Below are 15490 nucleotides of genomic sequence, written 5' to 3'. Positions count from 1 at the left end.
TTAACACAGCAAGAAAAAGACCTGATACCTTGTAGTCAAAGCTGTGGCCATGGAAGTGTACTGTGTGAATGTCTATCTCATTGCCCATTCCCATCAGATACCAGCTGACATTATCTCCAACGTGCATGGTCAGGCCATGCAAATTTCCAAACACCTTTCCATTAATGGCTAAAAAGAAGGAAAGTAAGACAGAGAAAACAAATAAGATTTTGTGTATCGTGTATTGTTATCTCTAATATAATACAGATTGAAAGATTTAAAAGCCAATGCCAAACAAAAGTAATGGTTGGTTTTGGATGGTACATGATGAATGGTTGTGTTTATGTTCCACATTAAACTAGAAAGAAAGACATAATAAAGAAAATGTCTTTGCTGTACATCATTGCTAATGTTGCAGTTTTTAAAGAACTGTGGGAATTGCAGGTCTTTTTTTAAAGATCTGCAGTTCCTGTCAATCTTTGTAAAAGAGTAAGCTTTATGAAGACATGCTTTCAGGATTTACATAGACTTTCCAACATATCCAGAGCAGTTGTTTACTGACATCAAATCAGAACTTAAAATTTCATTTTTATTCTTTCTCTACTAAAACTTCAACATAATAATATACGGGGGATTTTGTTGTTGTTAAGGGTTTTTTTAACTTGTGAAAAAAAGTCATTCACTGGCATCAGCAGTGTTTTCAAACAGTTTGAGTAAAGTTTTTCAGACCTTCTGTCCTGGAACTGGAAATTCGAGGGGCTGAGAAAGTTGAATTTATATGCACCACTTTCAAATACATAATTTTGTAGAATATGCAGAGCTATATGAACTAAATTGGGAAACATACCATGCATTTTATTACTTTCAAGGAATCCCTCATCCTCTTTGTCAACAAGGTGTGGGTTGGTAGAATACATTTTAATGTTTTCATCCAAGTACCATGACTCATTTTCATCAAAAACCATAAAGAGAAGAGCAAACTGAACTTTCTTTTTAGTATGAAATGATGGCCAGTAATGTCTGTGACACACGATGAGTGTGCCTATTAATCCACTATAAGTGTCCTGAAATGACAAATGAAAAACCACATACTTGCAAGATATAACTAAACAGAAATACTTTCCATGACGTGCAGGAATCCTTTTACTATCTTCACAGCTATCAGTATCTGGGAAGAAGGGAAGCCAGTGTCAAACAAAGTTATTTCTCCACTGTTACATGCTACGCAGAAATCAAGTTCAATGAAGACTACCTCATTTTCATCTCTTGTTATAAATATTTCTTCCATATTAATTTACTGCTCTTTTTTCAAACTATTTTTATAATTTTGAGCTTGATTTCCATTCAAAATATACTTCTTGACACTGTTTGTATTTATTGAGACAATGGCAAGAATACATTAATTTCCATTAAAAATACTATATTAAGCTAATTCATGTTTGGTAAAAAAATAGAAGAGTTGTGTTTCATAGTTGCATTTCAGTTTTCCCCCAAATGACTGATTAGATATTGAGCAAGCTATAAAGTGTTAGCTTTGAGAAGGGAATGTGAGATGACCTGTACTAACAGCAGAACAACCAGGAAGCAAAACCATGAATGTCTGTAGCATTGAATTTCTGCCCTGACGTTCTTGCAACTTGCCTTCGAGAAGCATATAAATTCAAAGGTATGGTAATAGGGGAAATACCTTAGCAGAGAAAGCAGAAAAATTTTCAAACTCATCTACGTTGACTATATCTATGTTGGAGACATAAACAAAACTGATATCAATAATATACCTTAACAATGTCCACTGTTGAATGGTATGCCCATGCAATACAATGTGAATCTCCTCTCCCAGGACTAGATCTCTCTGGGATTTTCCAGACATACATTGTTGTATCACCTGAATTAAATAAGTATCAATTAATTTTTGAAGTTTTCAATGTGCTGACCCAGGTGGTCATCATGAAGCAGATGTTATTTCCATTTACAGCTTATTATATTTGTCTTGAAGTTCCCATTTACTGCACTGACTAGCTGGTGGCCCCTTCTGCAGATCCATGATTCTTCCTGACAATGGTTTTGTGTGTGTGAGTGTGTCTGCACTGTCCAGATCACCATACTTAACAGTCGGTTGAATATTTTGTAAAGATCACAGAGGAAATTGAGAAGTAATAGCATAAGCTATGCTTTGCCTGTGGAGCCAAACCTGTTTGCTTTCATGAAAGGTGCAGCCACATTGTATCAAAAAATTACTGATCAGTCAAGGACTAGGACACACAAATAATTATGAGGGGCATTTGAACTGTGGAAGTATTAGTCATAATCGGTGTCAAAAATTTAAGAACTTGAGGCAAGACAAACAAAAATGATGTTTTTCCTGCTTCTGGAAGCTTGCTAAATCTTACCAGAAGTATTGATACTGCTGGAAATAAAAAAGGGTGGTTTGATACCTGGGTTAGTCACAGCAACAACAGAACTGTCTGTTTTCACTCCATGGGCATGGATAGAATAAGGTCTTGATGCTAAGTTTTTAAAAACTATTACAATTTTATCTCCAGTGTTTGACACAAGCAGCGGCCCTGTTGGATTGAAAAGAAAGATTAACTTGGTTTTACAAAACATCAGAACAGACAGAGAGCCAGCTTGTCGTGTTCCAATTCACAACATTGGCTTATAAGTCAGATGAAAACTGTATAAAGAAAATGTTCACTATGACATGCCAACTTGAGATGTTAAATTTAGGCCTCTACATCTCAAGTTCTGAGCACTTACTGTGTACCTGAAATCAGTTTGGATGTTGCTGCCCAGTTTTATGCTGACTTAGAATCTCTGACCAAGCAGCAAACCAAAAGGGTTTTTTTCCTTGTAGAGCAAGCAATGTTATCTTGCAGGGAAAGCACTGCAGTAAAAGTAGCACTTCCAAGTAGGTTTTCCATTTAGATCGAGGCAATTTTTTGTGGGTAGAACTGCACTCAATATTATTCAAATAGTATCTTTTGATTTGTGTGACTGCATTTTTTGCATTTTCAAAACTGAACATGATGACTTTACCTTGAATTTCCAGGTGCTGCTGCTCCTTTGCTCTGTTTTTGGGAGTACTGAATGTCTGATCGGTGTACTCGCGATATACTACCTTTTTGTACTTTGAGCCAATGAATTTGTCATCTTTATTTAAAAATGGATTGCCTGGGCTGCCAAAAGAAGAAAGAAGTGCATTCCTTCATGTATTTTACAACATCTTTTGCAGGTATGTCAATTAACTATCAAGCAAGAATCTGGCTCAAAAGAAGTAGTAATCTCATAAACTGAAAGAGTAATCTCATAAACTGCAAGTATCTTCAACATGAACACATTCTTGTTAAGCTGGGAGGTTCCCCTTTAGAAGGTTAAAAACCCAACTATAAATAGATCAAGTCTATGGTACTTGAAAAAATGCTGAGTGCTTGGCCTGGCAAATGCTGCAAACTGCATGAAGACACACAGCAACTTGCACACTGAAAAACAGAGCCTTTAGCAACTTCAGTGTACACCTAAAATGAAGCCTAAAACTTGTAAAGCTGAACTGCATGGGGAGTGGACACAATATGGAGGGGAAAAGTCTGTTAACAGCATAGTCCATATTACTTGTGCTTAGAATTATGTCAGAGTCCACAGGGCAAAATATGTACTATCAAACTGAGGAAAAAGAAGAAAATACAATTCAGTTAATAACAAAATACAGTTATAATCTGCTACTCGAGTTATTCAGGTAGAACACAGAAATTCGTCATTCTTGTTTAGCCTTTTCTTCTAACTGGCATGAATTTGTTTATCCAATCAGTTCTCTCTCACTGAGATTCAAATACTGGAAATAAAATACCAAGACAACGAGCTTAATGATCTGTGAGTTCATTCATGAATGTATCTTGTATAAGCTCATGAAATTGAGAGGGGTCAAAGAACCTTACTCAGATTACAAATAAACATGAGACAAAGACCTTGTTTATCAGGACATATGACAACGAACATTTTAAGCTTTCTACATCAAGGACTACCAACATCAGTAAATAACAAATGCACATGCATTATCCAGGATCCATTAAAATCTACACTTGTCCCACAGAAGATCTGTGTGATTTCTCAAGCATTATGCTGTCTGGCTCAGTTACATGGCAGCACTGCTGGGTAAGAAGAAATTCGAGTGAACCCAAATATGTTTATGAAAAGAAAGTGTGTCTAGAAACGTCTGGAAGAGGAAAAGTTTCAGAGGAGAAATGAGTTGCTCCTTCGCTTTTTTTTTGCATTTTTCTCCCCTGTGTACATTCTGAAGTACCTTTCCTCATGGTATTGATGCCGCTCGAATTCCCATGTCCTGTTAGGAGAATAGTCCCATTCAACTTCCACTGCAGCAATGTAGTAAATCTTTTCATGCAAATACATAGATAAATCTACATTCCACTGGTGGCATTTTTTCACTTTGTAGTTCTGTTTCATGCCCCCAGTGTAGTGGTCTGCTGTCAGGCAGGACACCTCAAAAACTCCTAGGGGTCATATAAGAAACAAAGACTTGAGGAGACTGAGACACAGATTATTGCTCATATAAGCAATATCTTAATATAATTATCTCATATAAGCAATGTCCAAAATCTTTGTGCAGCATGGCTACTTGTAGTAATAAAATTCAGCCTACAGAGGAGCTAGGAAAATTAAGGATTTAGCATTAAGAGCATATGTCCTTACAGTTGGCTGCCCTTCAAACACAACTGTGCATAGTTTTAGCACCAGGATCAATATACCACCTACTTAAAGCTTGTCTCTATGCACAAAGCATTCATAGGTAACAGTTTCTGCATTAGTAACAGAATTTTTAAATAAGACATTTACCTTCAGAATCAGGCTTCATAATAGCTGTAAGAACTGTATGTGGAAACAGATTTGCTGTATCCCTTCTTGTTCCTTTAGTTACAAATGTGTTTTCTGAGAAGTATATCCCATGGACATCAACTTCTGAACCCAAGCCCATCAAATGCCAGGAAACAACACTTCCTTTACACATCTCAAGACCAGGCTGATTTCCATACATATAACCATTAATGGCTATAGAAGATTTGAGAAAGCAAAAGCCACCTTGATTAATATATTACTTAATTCTGCAATAGAGATTAACTAATAAACACTTCAGATGTAATGTCATGCCTTAGACTGGCAGAAATATCAATGATAAAATAATTTATCATCAACAAAACTAAAGAATCAATTCAAGCAAAACAACTTTTAAACCCCAGTGTTTAATTTCCAACTGTTTCCCTTTTCAATGTCCACAGCACATATCACTACCTTGGCCAAATGGAAATTTCCCTGCTTTCTACTTGTCATGTATACAGGATGAATAAAAGATCCTGTTTTATACCCTGCAACACCCTCCATCTGTAGAGTGGAGGCAATCAGAGGGGTTTTTTCATTTGAGTTACTAACCCTTTCTAGACAGTCCTTTGCAAAACTTTCAAATTCTGGGCTTCTCAGGTACTACTGAATGCTCAGTGCCAAGAGTCTGTAAACAGGAATGGCCTGAGGTGAATTTTTTTCAAAATGCATAAAACAAATATGCTTAAAGATTAGGACTTAATAGCAGGGTTAGGGCCTGAGGGTAAAAACGTCTTTTTCCCATGAAATTTGAAAAACATTTCTGCAGTACTAAAACACAATCAGTGTGAAACTCAATTCTGCCCTTTTAAAGAAGCAAAGAGCCATTCTGAGGCAAAGTCTAGCTGGCAGATGGAGGGAAGGGATCCCTGCCCTCTGCTCAGCACTGCTGAGGCCACACCTGCAGGGCTGTGCTGAGTTCTGGGCTCCCCGGTTTGGAAGACATGAACACAGTGGAGAGAGGGCAACAAAGGGCCGCAAGGATGATGAAGGGACAAGAAAGCCTCTCTTCCTACGGGGAAAGGCTGAGAGAGCTGTGATGACCCTTCAGCCTGAAGAAGGGGCAGCTTGGGGGATCTCACCCACCTGTACACACACCTTCAGGGAGAGTGCCAAGAGGATGGAGCCAGGCTCTTCCCAGTGGTACCCCGTGATAGGGACAGAAGCCCTGCTGACACTAACAGACACCAAATGGCACACAGGAGATTCCCTCCAAAGACCAGGAAACACTGTGAGGCTGACCAAGCACTGGCAGAGGCTGCCCAGAGAGATGGTGGAGTGTCCATCCTTGAAGGTACTCAAAAGTCATCAGGACATGGTCTTGGGCAAGTGGCTCTGGGTGGCCCTACTTGAGCAGGGTGTTGGACCAGGTGATCTCCAGAGGTCCCATCCAGCCTCAATTTCTCTGTAACTCTGTGAAAGACCTCCTTTCAACTACACCATCTGCAAAGCAGAGGTCAGTCTTGTCTTGCTGACTGGTTGCACTCATAGTGTTACATACAGGCTGAAGACCTAATTCTTCCTTCTATCTGCTCGAAGTGGTACATAACCATGTTTTCCCTATTACAGGGAAAACAAATGACCTTGAACAGCTGGCATTATACTTTAAACTACCACATTTGGTTGAAACTGAATTGCACTGAAATGTTTGGGGTTTTTTCCCACTGGAAAGGAATGAAAGGTGTCTGCACTATACAGCTTTCCTGCCTCAAACATGAAACCATTAAAGTAAAAACCTTACTGCAGAAATTAATATTTCACTAACTTATAATTTTCTTACAGTGCATTTTGTTAGACTCTTGGAAGTCTTCATCATCTTTGTCAATTTTATCAGGACTTAGTGTAAACATCAAAATATTATCATCCAGATACCAGCTCAGATTCTCATCAAATACTGTGGCAAGTAGAAAAAACTCCATGTTCACATTTTTCTGTTGAGAAGAAATAGTAGAAGGGAAAATAGAAATGAATGAACAGAAAATGTCAGGGGCAAAACTCCTATGTTGTAATAATTTATGAGTACAAGTCACAAAATAGAGTAAATGCATACATTGATACTGCATTCTGATAATCTCAAAGCTCTGTAATTGCTGTATCTGGTAACTAAGTATCTACTGCTAATGTTCATTCTATCAGCAACGACCACCTCTGGAAGTGAGTTTGTATTTGATCTTTAAAATCTCTACATTTTCCTAGAGATTCTCATCCTATCTGAGACTTGAATGCCAGCAGCTGCTCATGACAGTGGTGTTTTCACATAGCAGTGACTGTCTATCTGGAGCCATATTGAAAACCAACCCCACTTTCTTCATGTTGTTTATTCCCCTTAGGACATCGGTGAAACTGTAATGTGGAGAGGAGGTGGTGCGGTCTGAGAAGAGAAAGCAGATTTAGCTGTGGCAATGCAAATGTTTCCATTTTTCTTCTCTGACTGACCTGTTTCCCAGAAGAAAGCAGAGCTCCTTTCCTGCACACTAGGAGAGGACCCACAAGGCCAGAACTGGTGTCTCTGACTGCATCCACAGCTGAGTAATAAAGCCAGGTTAAGCAGTCTGGGTCTTGGTCTGTGGGACCCACATCTTCTGGCACATCCCATTCATATGTAAATGTGGTGCCAGGACTCACATGAGAGGCTGGAGATTCGGTACCTATAACAGAAATCAGCATTGGGAATTATGCCAAGTGCACATTCTTTCTTTTCTCACCTGCAGCATATGGGCAGGTAAGACAGTGAGTGCTCAGATGCTGCAGCAGCCTGTGGGCGGCTCACCGGTGCCGAAGCGCGCCCCTGCCCCGCTCCTGTGGTAGCTCACGCCGTGGGGCTGGATGCTGAACGGGCGTCTGGCCTTGTTCCGGAAAGTCACCCTGATGCGCTCACCCACTTCAGCCCTGATCACAGGTCCTGGAAAAGTGTACACGATCTAATTATGGGATATTTCCATCAAATGGTCACCCTGAATTTATGGCATTCAGTGGCTGGCTTCTTTTTCCCTTGCATGAGGAATGCCGCTGGGCCTCTGTGGCCACAGACCAGGTCCCTGGCACGTGGCCTGAATCACACAACTGCCCAGCAGCAACCAATTCCAGTTCACTTGGAGGCCCAGTGACTTTCAGGACAGTTCCTTTCCTTCGAAAAGCAATTTACAGACATTAGCACCAACCCATGCCAGGAGCAGCAAGGTTATCAATAGAACTAGATCTGCCTAGCCTGGCTTTGTAAGTAAGACCCTGACCTTTGGAAACCATGGCATGCTCCTACAGGGAAGCTGGGTACCATGGCAGTGTTGCATCAAGAGCTTCTTTACACCTTGGGGGAAACCACAGGCACTAGTGACTGCCAGAGGCAGGGAGAGCTAAGGGCTTCTCCTTGGAGGTGGGAGCACTGCTTACTAACCAGTGGAAGTGACTGTTTACTCTCATAAATCTTTGACACAAAAAAAGTTTAGACTTTCTTACCTAGGAGTCCAAGGTGTGCTTCCTCTGCAAGCCTTTTTTTATGTTCAGTGAAAGAACCATCTGTATATTCTTTGTAAATTGCTTTTTTATAGGAGCCACCAATTCTTGTCTCACTTTGTTCAAAAAAGATGTGAGATTCACTGTGCAAAAGAAATTGCCATAGATGCAAACACTTCAAGTCAAATGCTCAGTTGTAAAAAAGCAGTAAGACCTTAACTCTGTTTTTGGAGCTATAGCATGCTGAGTTTGTCTTTTGGGTTTCTTTCAGTGGTATGGTCACACACTTATATGCAGTGACTTAGAAGATGTGCAGGAATCCATTATCCTTCACTAACTTATTAAGAAAAAGCCACTGTGCTGAGCTGCCCTTACAAAGCCAGTCCGCTTAGAGATTGATTAGTCAACATTTCATAATCTTGAATTTACTCTTCTTTTAATTAGAAGTTACAAAAATTCAACAGGAGCAGATGCGAACACCAAGAATATGTAACATCTATATAAAAAGTGAGAAGATTCAGTCGACACTTCTACTCTTTAAGAAAGGACCTTTCGGTGTTTTCCAACCACTATTCAAACATTGAACTGTGCCTCATTGCTTGTGGAAGAGCAAGCAGATGAAAAACTTGAGGAATCAATGTATTCAGTGTGTCCAGGTCGTAAATATGTAAACACAGTGTAACGAGCAAAGCTATCCCATGCAATCTGTTTTCTACATGAGATGCTGTTAGCATGAGTTTCATCATTGAAGGCAATGGTCATGATCTCCTGCTTTGTTCCCTAACTCAAGATAATCAACCATCTTGAATAATAAGGAGTCACAGCCTGTATATGACACAATAATTCATCTTAATCACAGTGAAACAGCTAACATAGCAGCAAAATTTAAGGTAAGATTACAGGGAAAACAAATGACCTAATTTGATCTGATATTTATTCTAGCACTAATATTTAAGCACAGATGAGGACAATGAGCAATTATGCTTAAAAGTCAGTTCTGCCATATGCTTACCTTATTTAGCATGCTTAAATCAATTCTTCCTGGAAAATAAAACTTCTTTAATTAGAGGCATTTACCTGTCAACAATTAATTCTTGCCCTGTAAAATGGTTCACTGCAGATGGGCCATAATTCCAGATGATCTCTTCAGCAGCAAGGAAGTACTGTCTTATCTTTGTACTCTCACTGTGACCTGGTGTGGATTTCTTACAATCTTCTACTTTAAAAAGGGCCTGCATACCACCTGGGAAAAAAAGAGCTAGAGAAACCTGGGGAGAAGGAACTGCATTTTGTTTTCTCTTTCCCTGCATCCAACAGCTCTTCTGTTCCCTGGACAATTCCCACACCATTGATGGATGTGCAAATCACAAAATGGAAGATAAATGCTGTAAAAGAAGGTGTGCCAGCTGAGCTAGGATATAGAAACACAGCTGTGGTATCCACAGCAGGCAGACAGGCATGGTAAAGGGCATTCTGCTTGTAAAGCTGCCACTGGCATGGCAAAGAGGATTAGGGTAGAGTGGACACAGTGCTGTCCATGAACCATTCAGCCAAGGTCAGACTGACCATCCTCTATCTAAATATATTCAACAACTTACTTGTGGAACTCCCAAGTCTGCATCCTAAGGGAAGCAGTTAGCAAATCTGCTTGCTGGAGACACAAATAATATAGTGAAGAGAGCCCTTTTACAGCTATAAATCTGGCCAATTTTTAGGGTTTAAGTCTTGGCCCGAATGCCTCAGCCATATCAGGATATTGCTTGATCTGATAAAGCTTGGAACCTCTGTGTCATTGAATCTGTAGGTTACACACTTTTTATTTTGGTGTTTTCAAATCTTGGAGAATTATTTTCAGTTCTGTGTTCTTTCCCACCTTGTGATAAATCACTTTGCTCACAGGAATATAGATCATTCAAAAGCCTGGAATTAGCTTCTAAGTATTTAATATGGCTATTAAAACTGAAAATACAGGACAATACAGAGAAGTGAAAAGAACATCTCTGCTTATTCATGAATGCACTTTCCAGAACATGTATTTGTCAGTAGGCAAGTTAGCCTGCCTGTTCTGTGCCCCTTTTCAAAGATGGAATGAGCCCCAACTTTTTTGTTGGCAAGCAGAAAATTGTGGTTAGTTATCTCCAGCAGGGGGCAAACATCATGCTGGTTTTTTGCCCAACGGCGAGGCTTGCAAAAATGCAGTTGGGCTAAGTGCTGCCAGCTGATGATGATGTCCATTAGGGAAAAGAATCCCTTGATTCCTGTCTATACAGGCTCAAACCCATCTAATGCGCTTGTAGGCATTTCAATTACTTGAGAGTTTTTTTACCTAGAGGAGAATATTGCCTGGCATATCACCAGGTCAAGAGCTCTGCAAAAGTGACTCAGTAAACTCTTAAGGTAAAAAATTCTGATCACTGAAACTTGTACTGTACCTTCAATGTGGTCATTCACTTGGCAGCTGAGCAGCCATTCCCCAGGGCTCCTTGGTACCATGACAGCATCAATGAATGTGGCTGGGAAGAGGCTGATGGTGTCAACTCGATGATGCCTTTCTATTAAAGTCTGTCCATGAAAGTAGGCTGAATGGATATCAGCTTCATTACCCATGCCAAAAAGATGCCATTTTATCTTATCTTCCACACACATTGTGAGGTTTGGGAGGTATCCATACATGTATCCATTGATTGCTAAAATAAATGTTATTTATTACAGTTAACTTCACAGACCTTAGGATGTTTTCTTCAAATGCAGATATCATACAACCATTGCTCTATTCTTCAAAATAGAAAGAGCTTCAAAAAAAAGCTCCACACTTTTGAAAATCACTGCCAGTACCAGACACATGCTTCCTCTACATAGCTATGATTCTGGAATACGTGCCAGAGCCAGAGGTATCTTATTTGTTTACACTAACAGTAAGAACTGTTTTTCTAAACTATGAAATTATAGTACAGAGCTCAGGACTAAGAAACAGAACAAAGTAACACAACTCTGTTTACACTGCCTGGGAAAATTACACTGGCAAAGAGCTTCATGGCCCCTAAGAATTTTGTATCACAACTCCAAAGATTTGATTGTACAATACTTGCCATCACTTTTAAATTTTAAAATTTTAATTTGAAGAATCTGTCTTAATCCTCTAAGAAATATTCCCGATTTTAAAAAAAATAAAGTTCTACAATTCATCTTTAAAAGAGACAAGACAGAAAAATATTACTTCACAAGATCAGTGACAAGCAACATTGATATAATGTTCTCTCACAGTGCATTTTATTGCTTTCCTGGAAGTCCTCATCATCTTTGTCCACTTTGGAAGGCTCAAAACAGTATGTTCTGATATTGTCCTCTAGGTACCAACTGAGATTTTCATCCACCACAGAAAACATAAGGATAAATTCAGCATCAAAGTGTTGATCAGTGTCCCTATTCATTGTATCTGAAAAACAAAGGGGTATATTCAAAATCTTGGTAACTAACATTAATATTTTTGTCAGTTTTAACTCTAGTCTCAGTGGGGCTGGACCCTGTTTACTTCATGTTTTGACACTTTCCTTGAGCATGACTGTATACATAAACTTATAGACACACTTAAGAAACAAAAAATCTCTTTTGATAGATATAAAATCACTATATTATTACTATAAAATTATTAATTACTATATTAATTAAAAATTTAAAATATTATATTAAATTATTAATTACTATAAAATTACTGAGAATAAATATTGCATGTTAATCTCTTTCTTATATTAGTATTTACAATTCCTTGCACATTGCTAGCATAGCACATCTGACTCATATGAATTTGTGAACAAAGCATTCTGCAAATTATATTCACTCTCATACACAAAATCAGACTACTTCCTACACTATTGAAGGCAGCTGATTGAGAAGACCAAAAGCAGTTATTTCAAAATCGATTGTAATCTCCTCTTCCAGGAAATTATTTCACTGATACTTATCAATAATAATTATCAATCACCTTGCATTTGTGTTTATTTACTCACTTATTTATTTATGGTTTACCTTTCCTGCAAATTATTAAAGGCCCAACAAGCCCTGAGGCAACATCTCTGGGAGCATCTATGTGGGAGTGGTAAGCCCTGGTTATGCAGTCTGCATCTGATTTAGCTGGACCTTGATCTTCTGTCACATCCCATGTGTAAGTGTACTGGCCTCCAGGCTCGACAGCATCATCTCGCTTTTGCAAATCTTTGGTGATATCAGGATAAAAAGCGCCTGAAGAATTCCACACAGTTAACATTAGCACAACACATTCGCAACAGGGTTTTAGGATAGCAGCTGCCATGCTGAAAGTTGATTACATGCTGCAGCAAAATGGACTGAACATCTGAATACAGGTTAAAAACCCACAACTTTCAAATCAGATGAGTAGATGTTGTCTTTCTCTTTAGGAATCTTTTCATTGGCTTTTGAAGTCCATAGGAGTACTTCAATTAATGGCCCATTAAAGATAGTCCTTAATTTATTTGGAGGGGACTATGTGCTTCCTGTAAAAAAGATAATAATTCAAATATTTGTAAAACATTTGTTAAATATTAATCTTGGAAACTGTTCTAAAACATTGCATATGCCCTGAAGGAATATAGGTGTTGCTGGAATGATAGCAACAGAAAAAATTCTGAAATGTGTACGTACTGCTACATAATACAATGTTTTGATCTGACAGAGTGTGTCACATGCTAGTTGTAATGAAAACAAATTACTAAGCAGTATCTGTTTACCCATTTTAAGAAATTCTTGTGTATCTTATATACCATATACATAAATTTAGTGTTAAGAATTTGGAGCAGTACATTATTATTGTTAACGTCTTCCTCACAGCATCAAATTTTTATATATCTTCCATACCTCAATCTCTTATATACCTTTATACCCTTATTTTGGTTGAAGCACAAATATTCTTATTTCAGGTAAAATGTTGATCTAAAATTGCCTCCTTCACAAATTCCACTTTTGGCTTTGTATTTTACTCCTGATAAATTATCAAACTTAGCTCCTATTTTAAATTGATTGTGTCCTAATTTAAATCTCTTTTTACTTGACCAGTCTTCTCTCTGATGGAAGAACACCACTTACACTCAAAGGGATGATTAACTTTTGATAAATTCTGGTCCAGAATGGAATCAAGCTTACCTTCATTTTCTTTTGTGTATCTTACACCATGGGGATGCAGCGTGTAGTTTCTGGAAGCAAAGTTTTTCAAGTGAATAGTAATGGAATCGCCAACTTCTCCCTTAATTATAGGACCTAAAAAACCCAGCCAGGAAGGTTTTTCAACTATCACATCATATAAATGATTAGTATACTGAATGTAGATAGCCTTCTTGTAAGTGTTTCCTATCCTGTGTGGTCCTCTTTTCAGAAAGACTTCAGCCTGCCTGTAAAGAAAAAACATAAATGCATCTGTCATGTGGTTTTTAATTCATAGTCTCAAATAAAGACCAGGTCTCTGCAGCACTGTGCACAACTACACGCAAGTCTTGTGGTGAAATAAGTTAATACTGCCCAAAAATGCAAAGCATTTTCTACAAGGTGGAGTTTTGTTTGAGCATATGGGGAAGGAATTGTAGGTGCCTTGGCAAGAGCAGGTCAGAAGTGTAATTAAAATGCCAGTCCAGAGCTCCACTTGGAGAGAAAAGGCTCAGTTACTATAATTCTGAGTACATGAGGCTCTTGAGCTGCAGCCTAAATCGAACATGTATGGTACGGCTCTTCTTGGACCTTTTAAACAGCTGCCATTTAGTTGTAGAGTATTCCTTCTGCACTGTGTTTTTCCCTGCCCCTGTAAACATCCATCTCTACACAAGCACACCTTCAAAAAGCATCCAGGAGGAGAAGCTGAAACTGAAAAGTACAATACAAAGGACTGGCTCCATTGCAGGCATACAAGCACTGAAAACCTGAAATTAATGTAGCATGCAGCATGTCACCACCAACCAGGGGAAAGCAGTGAAAGTGCAGTGAACAGCAGTGGCTTGTTGTATTACAACACAGCTCTGTGATTCTCAGACAGGATGCCCTGTTTCCACCCCCAATCAGAATTACTAGCCTGCTGAATCCCTGGCAGTGTCTTACCGCTCACAAAGTTTGTGAGTGGAAAAAATGAAAAGCTAACTGCTTCATCTCACACCTGATTGAGTGGCAGGTTATGGCTGAGGCTCTCACTAAAGGAAACAAACCACAGGAAATCTTGTAATCCCTCATCCACAGACTAAATGAGAACTGCATTTTTGAGATTTCTGACTTTCAAATTTCTGATTTCTCTCATCACTGTTTTTGCTTTGATACAGTCCTATATAATTTTTAGGGCACTGCAAAAAGAGAAGAAAGGAACAGTTTTCCTCTCTCAAATATTTTTCTGATGCCTTTTATATCTGGATTTTCTTCATTGATTATTCAGACCTCCAGAATGCTTCCCCCCTCCTCACCCTACATATCTTCAGCCTACTTACTGTTCTAACTCTACACAGGACCCTCTTTGTCTTGTAATGAGCAACCCAGCTCCTCCACTGTGGGTGGAAGTACCCAGCTGTGCTTCTGCACCAGTGAAAACCATCCCTGCTGACAGTGAATAACTAAAAAGAAAACCTGTACTCAGTAGGAAAGTTTTAAATTTATAATTTGTTTTTAAATTTGTCAGTTCTGCATTTAAAAACAAAAACCATGTCTTCAGCACTAGCACCTTAGACATTCAAAATTAAACACCATTAGACATTCAGGGTCTTATTCTAGTCTCTACTGAGTAAATATTTCATTACAACAAATTCACACTCTACTGCATATTCCAATGCTTTGAATTAGCAGAACATTGGAATGAAATTCTCAAGCAAGCCTGGAAAAAAAATCAAAATTCCCATATATGTTTGACAGAAAATCCACTGACACCAAGACTCATTTCACTGCCTTCACCAAGTTTTCAGTACTGCCCTGGTGACTAAACCAGATGAAGTTGTAAAATAGAACTCAACAGTGCTTTACTTACTCTTCTTCTGCAAAAAGCTGCCCAGAGATGGCATTAGCATTGCCCGGTGCATAGTTCCAGACAGTCTCTCTAATGCCAATATAGTACTCCCGGTTCACTGCCCCAACGTGGCAACAGCAAGAAACCAGCGAGCAGACTAGGAGAAATAGCTTCATTTTGCATTCA

General features: G+C 38.8%; 2 protein-coding genes across 5 annotated transcripts in view; one reads left to right on the top strand and one right to left on the bottom strand.

Moving 5' to 3' along the window:
* The window catches only part of HPS3 (HPS3 biogenesis of lysosomal organelles complex 2 subunit 1), a 26393-nt gene extending 22558 nt beyond the window's left edge, over nt 1-3835 (top strand). For both annotated transcript variants that reach the window (XR_011680935.1, XR_011680934.1), the window contains exon 18: nt 3029-3835. The gene's annotated coding sequence lies outside the window, so the exon portion shown is untranslated. The remainder of the gene's footprint in view (nt 1-3028) is intronic.
* Nucleotides 1-15490, bottom strand: part of CP (ceruloplasmin) — a 17429-nt gene extending 1939 nt beyond the window's left edge. For 2 of the 3 annotated variants that reach the window (XM_071438308.1, XM_071438307.1), the window contains exons 1-17: nt 15326-15490; nt 13477-13721; nt 12346-12558; nt 11582-11755; nt 10752-11006; nt 9397-9562; nt 8323-8462; nt 7637-7768; nt 7303-7514; nt 6647-6797; nt 4828-5040; nt 4277-4484; nt 3016-3155; nt 2415-2543; nt 1758-1864; nt 827-1043; nt 29-168 (exon numbers count right to left, since the gene is read on the bottom strand). In XM_071438308.1, the coding sequence (XP_071294409.1) occupies nt 29-168; nt 827-1043; nt 1758-1864; nt 2415-2543; nt 3016-3155; nt 4277-4484; nt 4828-5040; nt 6647-6797; nt 7303-7514; nt 7637-7768; nt 8323-8462; nt 9397-9562; nt 10752-11006; nt 11582-11755; nt 12346-12558; nt 13477-13721; nt 15326-15480 (2997 nt within the window). In that variant the 5' untranslated portion in view covers nt 15481-15490. Of the gene's footprint in view, nt 1-28; nt 169-826; nt 1044-1757; nt 1865-2414; nt 2544-3015; nt 3156-4276; nt 4485-4827; nt 5041-6646; nt 6798-7302; nt 7515-7636; nt 7769-8322; nt 8463-9396; nt 9563-10751; nt 11007-11581; nt 11756-12345; nt 12559-13476; nt 13722-15325 lie in introns of those variants that run through there. The other variant, XM_071438309.1, reaches the window with a different exon arrangement.

Source organism: Agelaius tricolor, unplaced genomic scaffold (assembly GCF_023055355.1).
Source record: "Agelaius tricolor isolate 1412-34295 unplaced genomic scaffold, bAgeTri1.0.p SCAF_12, whole genome shotgun sequence".
Taxonomy (NCBI): domain Eukaryota; kingdom Metazoa; phylum Chordata; class Aves; order Passeriformes; family Icteridae; genus Agelaius; species Agelaius tricolor.
Note: the sequence above shows the minus strand (reverse complement) of the source record. Positions and strands in the feature narration are given on the sequence as shown.